The 12,036-nt window shown below is 34.7% G+C and overlaps 3 protein-coding genes across 3 annotated transcripts; 2 read left to right on the top strand and 1 right to left on the bottom strand.

Moving 5' to 3' along the window:
• The first annotated feature begins 1,455 nt into the window (after positions 1-1,455).
• Positions 1,456-2,928, top strand: LOC122355697 (PHD finger-like domain-containing protein 5A). Its single transcript, XM_043254240.1, has 4 exons — positions 1,456-1,573; positions 1,894-1,917; positions 2,436-2,602; positions 2,764-2,928. Exons 1-4 carry the CDS (start codon positions 1,459-1,461, stop codon positions 2,851-2,853), a joined length of 396 nt encoding a protein of 131 aa, XP_043110175.1. The 5' UTR covers positions 1,456-1,458; the 3' UTR covers positions 2,854-2,928.
• Positions 2,929-3,426: 498 nt separating this feature from the next.
• LOC122355698 (PHD finger-like domain-containing protein 5A) lies at positions 3,427-5,447 on the top strand. Its single transcript, XM_043254241.1, has 4 exons — positions 3,427-3,622; positions 4,030-4,053; positions 4,959-5,125; positions 5,276-5,447. The coding sequence occupies exons 1-4, from the start codon at positions 3,571-3,573 to the stop codon at positions 5,363-5,365; spliced, it is 333 nt and encodes a 110-aa protein (XP_043110176.1). The 5' UTR covers positions 3,427-3,570; the 3' UTR covers positions 5,366-5,447.
• Positions 5,448-6,268: 821 nt separating this feature from the next.
• tefa (TEF transcription factor, PAR bZIP family member a) lies at positions 6,269-11,712 on the bottom strand. Its single transcript, XM_043254242.1, is given in 6 exon segments — positions 6,269-8,032; positions 8,162-8,373; positions 9,945-10,035; positions 10,037-10,091; positions 10,240-10,629; positions 11,366-11,712. Coding segments are annotated over 6 exon segments (894 nt in total). The 5' UTR covers positions 11,490-11,712; the 3' UTR covers positions 6,269-8,010.
• Positions 11,713-12,036: the final 324 nt, after the last annotated feature.

Raw genomic sequence — 12,036 nt, 5'->3', positions numbered from 1 at the left:
ATTTATGTAATTATTACAAATAACGTTTAACATAATTTCACAACATGTTAAGTTAACTGACACTACAGTAAGGGTCAATTTGTTAACATTTGATAGAATAACTAAGGTAATTAACATGCACTTCTAAAGCATTAATTCATCATAATGAACAGAGTTGGTCTAAAATATACTAGCCTTGTAAATTATTTTTTTTATCGTGCATCCAAAACATTAATTCAAGGTATCCTTATCTCTTAAGGTAATGTTGTATTGTGCCCAGTAGGTGGCAGTAAAATGCAGCGCATTCAATCCAAAACACCAGAAGAAGAAAGTTCGGAGGTCATCGCTAAAGCTTTGGTCAAAAATGTGAAATAATACGATTATCAGTAAAATACAAACTGCCCATACATGTTAAAGTCCGATTAATTTTCACGAACCGGTTTGGTTCTTTTTTTATTTTAGTATTTATGCCAAGGTCAAAGTATAAAAAAAAACTAAACTAAATAAAACAAAACAAAAAACCTTTACATACAAAGAGGTGATATTATATGCAAAGCACCATTTATATACATAAATAACATCAAATAACATCAACACACACACACACACACACACACACACACATATATATATATATATATATATATATATATATATATATATATATATATATATATATATATATATATATATATATATATATATATATATGCATGCTGTATCCAAGTCCAGCATCCGAGTCCTGTGTCGAGGACTTTTAAAGAGTTAAAGAAAATTAGATATGGAGATAAGCATTTGCTTTAGTTGGGATCTTGACCCTTTTACTAATTTAAAATAATATGTTTTTAGGCTATTACAATGTTATTTCACAGCAAGCATTTGTGTGTTGCTAAACCAAACTTTTAAGTAGCAGATCTGCTTATATTCTCTCTCTCTCTCTCTCTCTCTCTCTCTCTCTCTCTCTCTCTCTCTCTCTCTCTCTCTCTCTCTCTATCTCTCTCTCTCTCTCTATCTATCTAACACAAAAGTCAGGGCCAAGAGCCCAACTAAATCAAACACATATTTCTATGATGTTAGCATCATTTTAACCAATAAAACATCACCATCTGATTCTCTGTAATTGGGGCGTAGTGTCAACAAGTGTCGCTCCACCCAACGATCACAGCATAATATCACATTCCTACAAATAAATATCTCGTGGCCACGTCACATTATCATGTTCACACGATTTAATATGTCGTGGTCATGACAAAACTAAGTGAACAGAAAACGACCCCTCCCGGCCACCGTCTAAATTAATAAGAACTATTATTTAATGGAAAAGATACTAGTATCTACAAAATAAGTACTGGTAGCATGAAAACAGATACTAGTGGTTTATAGATTAAATGTTAAAATGACTTGCCATGCGTTGTCTTTGACTACTCTAGTTACCCATTATGTTATAAACATCTTCTTTATGACATGCATGACTTCTTTATGACTGTGTTTGTTTGGAATTTGTCCAGTGTTTCACTAACTGGCTGCATTCGTTCATTCATAATGGCAAAGCATCATCCAGATCTGATTTTTTGCAGGAAACAGGCTGGAGTTGGTAAGACTTTCTCTCACAGTTTCACAGACATGGTTTGAGTTGAGATTAAATGTAAATCCGAGCTGTTTCAACTGAAAAAAAACCTGACTAGTCTTAAAACATTTCAGTGCCTTTGTTGTGTCTTAAAATGCACACCATAATGCAGTAATTAGCATTTTTTTTTAATTATTTATAAAAAATTACGCAAATGTCTCGGCTAAACCCTGTCTATGAAACCGGGCCATGTATTAAAGTAAAATATAATGTATCACTGGTTCAGTTTGATCAATGTAAATTGTGTTGAATTGTGTTGTTGTGTTTATCTTTCTTTTTTTTTGCAGCCGTTGGAAGACAGTGTGAAAAATGTAAGCTTTGGATTTTTTGTGTGTTATTTTGATGCTTTACCAGTAATACAGTTAAAACAATCATTTTGAAATAAAAAAATATTTATTTTCAACAATTTATTTTTTTTGTTTAATAAATTTGCACAGATCTTGACAATTTTGTTCACAGATGTTCAATTAAAGGAAAAGTTAATCACTCTTTCATGTGCATGATAAATACAGAAAGAAATTAAATTTTTATTTTTTATATATATATAGAGAGAGAGAGAAAATACATTTTTAGAGGTAACAAAACTCCTAGGCTGTTAAGTAATTAATATATGTCAAAATTCTGTGTGATCAAAATGTTATTGCTACAATTTTGTGCTCTATAACTCCTTTACATGCGTTTAGCAGATACTTATCCACAGTGACTTGCAAAAGATGCATGTGCTTTGCCTCAAAACATACAATGTTTAAACTAAATCTTCAACTGGAAAGCTTAAACTAGTGACAATTACTACATGTTAAATCTTTCAAATGTCTCTTTTCTTTTTAAGGTGATGGCCGATGTGTTATATGTGACTCTTACGTCAGGCCTTGTACACTGGTTCGTATTTGTGATGAATGCAACTATGGGTCTTACCAAGGACGCTGTGTGACCTGTGGAGGTCCTGGAATATCTGATGCCTACTACTGCAAAGAGTGCACCATCCAGGAGAAGGACGTGAGTACATCTGCTCTGCATTTAACTCTTCTGAATCATGTTTAATTGACTGATGCTCAGTCTTTTTCCCAGTATAAGGGAATTTTCCTAAATCCTTGGATTTAACGTTTCGGTAATTATGACTTTTTACATGAAGAACTTTCTGTTTCTTCGTTACACAGAGGGATGGCTGCCCCAAGATCGTGAACCTCGGCAGCTCGAAGACCGACCTTTTCTATGAGAGAAAAAAATACGGCTTCAAGAAGAGATGAAGAAGCGGAGGGATCACCATTTTAGAGGGTTTTTTACTTTGTTATCAGACTTGATACAATAAAAGATGCACACTGGTCTTTGTTTCCTATTTTTAGGACCTTAAAAAGTATAAACATTTCTAACGATATTTTCTAAACCTGTGATATATGTATGTGCCAGCTTGTTGGATATATTTATATAGTTATATTACTTATATAGTTACTTAAAATAATCATAAAAGCTGTACAATAGTTGATGGCAGTAGGTTACACATTTTAATACAATATACAAACATTTAATGGTATATAAAAACAATTATTAAAAAGGTTAAAAATATATAACCCCAATCAAACATTCATGATATATTAAATAACACTCTACAGTAGGGTTCCATCTGTTAATAATGAAATTAGTTCTAAGTACAAAAGTAACTGAAAAAACTGTGACAAATGCATTGCTCATCATTGTGATATTAGTTCACGTTAATGATTACCGTAAATGTAAACAGAAGTATTTCCTATTCGTGATAGGAATGGGTCTAATATACACTTTCCTTTGATTTTTCGTCGACTATAAAAAACAAAACAAAACGCTTATGTTCATGTATTATTGAGTCCAGTAGGCGGCAGTAAGACGCTGCAGAGCCTTCAATTCAAAACATCGGAAGAAGAAAGTTCGGAGGTCATCGCTGCATCGCCGCTAGTGTGTGGCTAGCAGTCTGCGGTTGTTCTTTTACAATGGCCAAACATCATCCAGATTTGATTTTTTGCAGGAAACAGGCTGGCGTTGGTAAGGTTATTGTTTATTAGATCTATATTTAGAGTTGAATACCCGTGTTTAATGACTATTTAATATATTTGTTTAACGAACACATTTAAAAGCTAACAAAGCAGTGAGAATGTTTGCTAGCGCTAAAAGGTGATTGATGAATAGTGAAGGAATTAAATAAAATTGGAGGTTAATTTATTGCTTTAGGTAACAGAGAACTGTTTAACCGCATTTATTTTGAAGATAAAGTTGGTATTGTGGAAACCGATGGAAACGTGCCTGTGTCGTTTGTTTACAGCGCCTCAGTAGTTGGAGGGCAGTATTGTCATAGTTTTTTTTTTAACCTTTAGGTGTTTATTAATTTGCATTTTCAGTTTCTTCATGTACGAGTCACGTTGAATCTAATTTGATCTTTACTTTCTTTGCAGCCATTGGAAGACTATGTGAAAAATGTAAGTTTTTGATTATTGATTTGAAGCGTGATAATTTTTATTATTATTATTATTACTAAGACATCTCATGTCTGAGTTTTATTTATATGTATATTGAAGGAAAATTAATCATTCTGTTGTTTTAATCTTGTCCAACAATAATTCCATTTATATTTTTCCATATAAAAATGCATTAACAGTAGTTTTACATAATGTGTATTGCATATTTATTGTGTATATGTAAATACACCTATGCATGTATTTCAAAAAAACGTTTATGGATTCAACATTTATATATAGTATAAAATATATGAATAGAAATAGTAACTTGAAGGTTCAAAATATATACTGTGTGTGTGAGAGAATATGAAAATAAATATATACATGCACACACACACACACACACACACACACACATTATGTAAAAAAAACCAAACAAAAACAACAACTTATGTTGGATGCGATTAATCATGAGTAATTGTTTGTCATGAGCTTCAAGTATCATATATACATTATATTGCCAAAAGTATTGGGTCACCCCCTTCTAATGAGAAGGTTTGACTATAGAAATATACAAATCTTTATATTGTTTTTGGCTTAAGGGCTGCATTAAAGTCACACCAGAGGTGTTTAGCTGGGATTAGAAGTTGGCTTTATGCAGACCAGTCAAGTCAAACAATAATTTCTTATTAATCTTGCCTTATACAGATGCATTGCCAAACTGTTGACATAAAATTAGAAGCACACAAATCCCTAGAATATCATTATATGCTTTAACATTAAGATTTGTACTCATGGATATTATTAAAATAGTCAAACCTGTTTATTGGAAGGGGTGTTAGCAATATACTGTATATGCCACAGTTCTTTGTGATTCTTCATTGTTGCTCTCTTTAACTCAAATGGCTGTTTCTTTTCTTTTTAAGGTGATGGCAAATGCGTTATATGTGACTCTTACGTCAGGCCTTGTACACTGGTTCGTATTTGTGATGAATGCAACTATGGGTCTTACCAAGGACGCTGTGTCATTTGTGGAGGTCCTGGAGTATCTGATGCCTACTACTGCAAAGAGTGCACCATCCAGGAGAAGGACGTGAGTACATCTGCTCTGCTCTTCTGAATACTGTTTGACTGATATTGCCCAGTATCAGTGATGTTACTATATTTAAACAATTTTTTCAAGCACTTGGGTTGCTGTTTAATCTCAAATTGAATAAAATATCAATGTTTCTTCGTTACACAGAGGGATGGCTGCCCCAAGATCGTGAACCTCGGCAGCTCGAAGACCGACCTTTTCTATGAGAGAAAAAAATACGGCTTCAAGAAGAGGTGAAGAAGCGGAGGGATTTTCTTTGTCACAGTCATTTTTACCATTTTGTTATCGGACATGTTACAATAAAATTGTTTTAATGTTGTGATGATTATTTCGATTGATTTCATACTTCATAATCTGCAGCCTTCTAGTATTAACCTAGCTGTTGACAACACTTATATTTTTCATTATCAGATGGCTCTAATTTTCTCTATCAACTTTTGTACTTTAGCAGCTGGAAGTATAGAGGTTTCAAAATGATGTATTTCGGACTTATTTGTAATTAAAAAACAGCTTTAATGTATCACATCTTTCTAGGTGTTGTTGGTGTTTTGGCTATTATGTGTCCAATATTAAATTTGACGCAACTCTTGTGGCTTCTCTCAGGGAGCAACATCTCATGAAGGAAATGCCGATATATAGAGCTTAATAGTATAACCACCTTTGAATAATCTCATTAAATTCTTTACCCTGCATTTTCCCTGATTCGCTTTAAAATGTGTTCTCTGGCCCATTTAGGTAAAGGAATCTGATTTGTTATTTGAGATTGTATAGGCTCGCTAGGCATATGCTGGTCAGAACCTTGAGGGATTTGGAATTCAGTGTTAGGCAATCTTGATTGAAATGTGATCGCGGGTAAAGAAAACCTACAGTATGAAAACCGCCATGAATGGCAGCATTCTTCCTCAGACAGGATTTTGTTTCGTTCAGCTTAGTATATCTGCATATCACACTGCTGCCTTTAGCCCCGCCCACTTTGTGTTATGCAACTTTTTTTTTTTTTTTTTTTTTTGCATCAGTCTGTTACACAACGCTCCACATCTGAAATTCGAGATCTATGTAGTCATAATTCTCCGAGGCATCAAATCATTTTTTTTTTTATCAAATCCAGTTGCGTGTTATAAGCGACATGCAGGCAGGGCACATTTTTGAATTCTTTAATAATATGTACAACACGAAACATCTGACGACAAGACGCTGAGACAACATTTACAAGTCGAAAAAAGTTTACAAGACTTACAAAGAGAAACAATAATTATAAAAACATTCAAATCTGACAAAAACTAAGATTTGTTACTCCCAACAAGGTTGCCATCTCATACATGCAAGAGAGTTTTCTTTTAGTTCAACAGAAGAAATGCTTCGCAACTAGAACAGCCATCCAACTCTATTCCATTGTCTTGTCCCTCGTCTCACATTTCACACTTATCAGAAAGGAAGCTCAAGGAGAAATGACAGACCGTAGGTGCACTTATAAAAAAAAAAAGTGCAGACATAACACAAATATTCAAAGTTTAAACACCTGATTTAAGTGGAGTCTTTCCGTACTAGCTAAAGAAAATATGTTTTTCAGAGTTCGCTTTGGTCAAGATTGCATTACATATCAGATTCCCTTTCAACAAAACACCTGAAAAACGACAAATATGTTCACGTGTGAATTTCGCAAAATTAAAACATCTTAATTCCACTTCACACTATGAATGGAGAGTACTGACTGTTTGTAAACCTTGTAAATTGACCCTTTATGTGTTTTCTTTCCTGGTGATATAGGTTTCAAAATGACAAACGGCACAAAATATGAGACTGAAATGCAGCAAGAAAGCGGCAAGCAGGGGGCTGAAGCCCTCACGAGAAGTTTGGAGTTTCTGATATGTAACTAGCGCACTTTTATAAAGGGGCGCTCTGAAGACACTTACGGATTCATATCGACTCTGAGCTTTGAAGGGTGTGGTTCACACGGCAAAGCCTTTTTTTAAAGTATTTAATTGTCTGAAAAAATATATATCATATGATACATATGAAAAAAGTCCTAAGCAGATATAAGACCTGTCACACATACAGTGATATTTCTGTACTTAAACTGACCTCCATGGCTCCCAGAAAGGGCAAACTACCATGGTGAAGTAAACAAGATACGATAATAGAAGATCTACTGAGTTATTAACAGAGACACTATGTAAATAAGTTTTGCAGCTATACAGAGCACATATTTTCAGTACATTTTCAGCTGAATTCCAAAACATTTACATTTCTTGAAGCACAAAAACAAATTCACAATTTCTGCGTTTACAGTTTTTTCTCCTCCAGTTTTTTAGTTATCTGTAATGACACATAAAATATGCGATACATACTCCCCGTATTTCAATAATAATAATAATAATAATAATAAGCGTTTTATTTCTACTTTGAAGACGAATTGCACCACTTAGTGGCACATCGTACCAAGTTTGCCAAAAGGAAATATATATATATATATTTTTTAATAAAATTTCTGCGAGAAGTCAAAGATACTGAAGATACATAAGAAAGTATAATGAAGTCAACGGCAGTCATTCATAAACAAATAAAAACCAGTGACTTTCAATGTACGCTATTTCCTAAAAACTATCTACATATTATAAAACCTGTCATGAAACAACAACAAGTGAGGGAAGATCTCTTTTACCCTGGCGGAGTACAAAAAAAAAGCACTATTGGATATACATGTGTGTGCTTTTGCACTGAAGGGGGTATGTTGATAAGAGTGGTTGATTTTTCAAGAGTATGAATATTACTTAAGCTCTACAGTTTGAACCATTCATTCACTTATCTCCCGTTTTCTCCTCTTCATTCCACACCATTATTAATTTATTGCCTTTTAAAAATGCAAATAAATCAATAACTGTTTAAAGGTCTTCAGCCGGTGCACTTGAAAAAGAAGAGAAAAGGTTGTTAATCACCACGTTAGTAACAGTTCTACTTGCTGTATTTTAAATGAGCGGGGGCTGTTGTTACGGGTTTGTATGGAAACTTTGTGTGTGCACGTTTGTCTCTTACAGCGGGCCGTATTTGGCTTCATAGCGTGCAACAACGTTCTTGCAGCGCCCAAAGTCCTTGCGTAACTCTGCCACTTCCTGCCTCAGTGCAGAGTTCTCCCGCTCCAGAAAGGCTGCTCGTACTGTGATCTGGTTCTCTTTTAGACGCCTGGCATCTCGTGAACGTTTGGCCGCAATATTATTCTTCTTCCTCCGCTGCCAGTATTTTTCGTCCTGTAGCGCACAAAAAAAAAAAAAGGTTAAGGAATGAGATTTTTTTTTCTTCTCCATTTTGATAACGACACCGTGTTATTTTTACGTAACATAGGTTCTGAGATCACTGTCAACAAATACATCTCACTGTGACTTTTGGGGTGTTACTGTATCATTAAGTTCTGGCCTCAGGCACAAATGCTTAATGTTACACCATATTAAGGATATATTTCAGGCAATGGTATTTTAATATTTTAGTGGTATTTTATGAGATACTAATATAGTTTTTATTAGTGCTGTCGAATTATTAATTGTGCGTTTTTCTTCTCACACATTATAAATATGTAAAGAAAAAGAACAAGCATGTATATAGTTAACATGTTATGTTAATATATAAAGCATATTTATATATAAAATATAAGAATATAAATGTATATGTAAATATTTCCAAATATAAACTGTAGGTGTGTGTGTGTATATATATATATATATATATATATATATATATATATATATATATATATATATATATACAAAACTTTTTTTGTATTATATATATTTTATTACATATTTAGTATATATATATATATATGTTTTACCTCCTTTTATAATGGCTTAGTAAGGAGCAGCATATATATATAAACTTATAGAGATGGTGTATAAAATATATATATATATATATATATATATATATATATATATATATATATATATATATATATATATATATATATTTTAGTTTGATTATATATTTTTAGAATTAGACTTGAAGTAGAAGAAAATAAACAGAATTTAATTCCATTGAAAGAGATTGAAATAGATTAACTTTTTGAATTAAACAGTAATACTATAATCAAATATATTCCCACCACTATATCAAATTGGATTCAGTTACCCCCAGAAAGGGAAAATGACTCAGGTTTAGTTACATTGAGTTTTAATCAACACACACATAAATGTATACTGTAATGTGATTTTTGTGTAAAAATAACACTATGACAAATTTTTTGAAAAAGTTTAGTGATTTTATTTGTAGCCACACACACACACACAAATATGATAACCTGATGAGGCCTGTGCGACTGTAAGTTTACAGAAAAAACTGGCCTGTTCCTCCTGAGCAGCACAAACACTTTCTTTCTTTTTGAACTGTGATACGAGGCTGGAGGCCTCCTGCAGCCCTCCTCTCCAACGCAGCCAGAGGAACCCCAGACCTCGCGGTGATCTGGAGCGCTATCTGGGTTGTCCAAAACAGTTCACCTCCGGGTATGCTGGACAGCACGAGGTCTGTGGGGTCCATGGTTCATAAATAACTTGTGTATACACACGCACTATAGGGGATCTCTACCTCAGTTCTATATTTTGCGGCACGATATCATCCTAACATGTAGGGCAAAAGACTGATGGGATGACTCAGTATAAACAAATGGCTGAATGAGACTGAATGAAACAAACTCTAAATGAAGAAACGTCAACCCACAACACACGCATTTGATTGTGTTTTGTCATTTTTTCCTCATCTGTGTAAAAAAAAAAAATAAAATTCAAAAAGTAAGTATGATAACCTGATGAGGGTGCGACTGTAAGTTTACCTTCTGTTCCTCAGGCACAAACACTTTCTTTGCTTTCTTGATCATAGGCTGAGGCTTCAGCTCCTCCTCTGAGAAAAATTTAACGATATACTGTGGGGTCCGGTTCATAGGGGATCTCTACCTCGATATCATCTGGACTGATGGGATACGTCATATATATATAAAAAGTGATTTAACGTATACTGCGGTTTCATTACATTTTTCCCCATTTCGATTGAATATGCTTAAAGATCTTTATGATAAACAGCCTGACTGTGTAATGGATTTAAGTGTGTGGTGACAGAAAGTACACCATGTTCTGTTTTTTCGGCCTGACCTGATTTGGTGTCTGTTGAGCTAGAGCTGGATGCCATGATTGTGACCACTTCCTCCTCGCACTGATCCAGTTCCATGACTGGCATAAGAGAGATCGCTGGGGCCGTCTTGCTTGTAGAAGTTGTGGATGGTTTTTCATTTGGCAGCTGCAAGGTTTCCTTCTCAACATTTTTTTGCTGACCCTCATCCTCTGCGACAGGAATCCCATTCTCCATCAGAAACTCCTCCAGATCCATGTATTCCAGATGGAAGGTCTCGCCATCATAGGGAATGGTCTTTTCCCAGATGGCAGGCGTTAAGGCAGCCGACGGTCCCATTCCGCTGACCCCTCCAGTGTCCACATCCTCGAAGACTTTCTCTTTATCACTTTCTGCGATACAAAAACGCACACATTAATCTATATGTAATTTACATCGCACAGACTGGCACAGACACAGAGGGATGCAACTAAAAAACTGCATCTAGTGGGGTCAACAAAATAAATTTACCTGAGAAAATTAAGTTAGCAATGCATGACGACTGATACGTTTTATTAACAGATAAACAAACTTTATCAGTTGTATTTCAGTTTGTCACTGAAGTGATCGCTCCTTGCAAAATGTTTACTTCAAATAACCCGGCAAAAGGTATTATTAAACGCGCATGTTGTTGTTTCATATTTCCCAGTTCGGTATGTGACAGGCAATGTTTAGATTTTATAAACAAATATATATATATATATATATATATATATATATATATATATATATATATATATATATATATATATATATATAGCCACCAACGTGTTACCAACATATAATATGCATGTTCATTAAACACTGCTAAAATAACGAATCGTTGTTGTCAATCGCTAAGCTAAAGAATGATTCGTTCACAAAGCGGACCTCGCTAGTTCGATCCAGTTTTTCGAGAATGCAAGTCCTGCGAACCATGTAGTTGATGACAAATACAAGCACGTTTTGCATTGACATTACGAGAAAAGTGTCCTGGGCTTTTTGCATATTGACATAAACGATGCATCCGGCAATAATTGGGCGATAGAGGGAACGCAGATCACAAGCCTCTGCGCAGCCACAAGCGCCGACTGGTGCAGAGCCACTTACCGTCGTCGCCTTCGAGAAGATTCGGCGGCGGAATCTCCATGATTTTCTTTAAAACTACTGGAAAGGCAGGAGAAGGAGTATCAGAGCCTGCGTCCATCCTAACGGAAACAGGGTCCACGTCCATATTGACAGACGCTAACGTGCCGCGCGTAAGAATAGCCTAACTTTAACGTAACTTGAAACTCCTAAGTTAGTTTAATCAGGCAAATTATATTAATATACTCAGTGCCTTGAGTATTAAAAATCAAATCTGAAATCAGCTCGCGGGTTAACACGTTTCCATTCAGACTCTACTGGTGCGTTTGACCCGAATTTCCAGTCTGCTTACAGAAAAGTGTTTTAATATGCATATAAACCACGCCCCCGATGCTGTTTTCTGGATGTGGATAGGCTGGTTACGCATTCACCTCATTAATAAATAATTAAATGCGAGGTGTGTCAGCTCGTAAAGTGAAGGGTCGTTGACATCAAAAGCTACTCCTCATTGGTCAGTCAAAACGGCTAGGCTACATGCATTTTTACTAATGTGTTCAAAAAATGTATCACGAGACCAGTATAGATACACTGACACAGTTGGATGTAAATGTGGGCATACCATACCATATACATGTTTTACCACTTCCAAATAAACTCCATTCCGTAGTACGACTGACCACTTTTTATTAAGACGT

The sequence above is a fragment of the Puntigrus tetrazona genome, chromosome 12 (genome assembly GCF_018831695.1).
Source record: "Puntigrus tetrazona isolate hp1 chromosome 12, ASM1883169v1, whole genome shotgun sequence".
NCBI lineage: Eukaryota > Metazoa > Chordata > Actinopteri > Cypriniformes > Cyprinidae > Puntigrus > Puntigrus tetrazona.
Note: the sequence above shows the minus strand (reverse complement) of the source record. Positions and strands in the feature narration are given on the sequence as shown.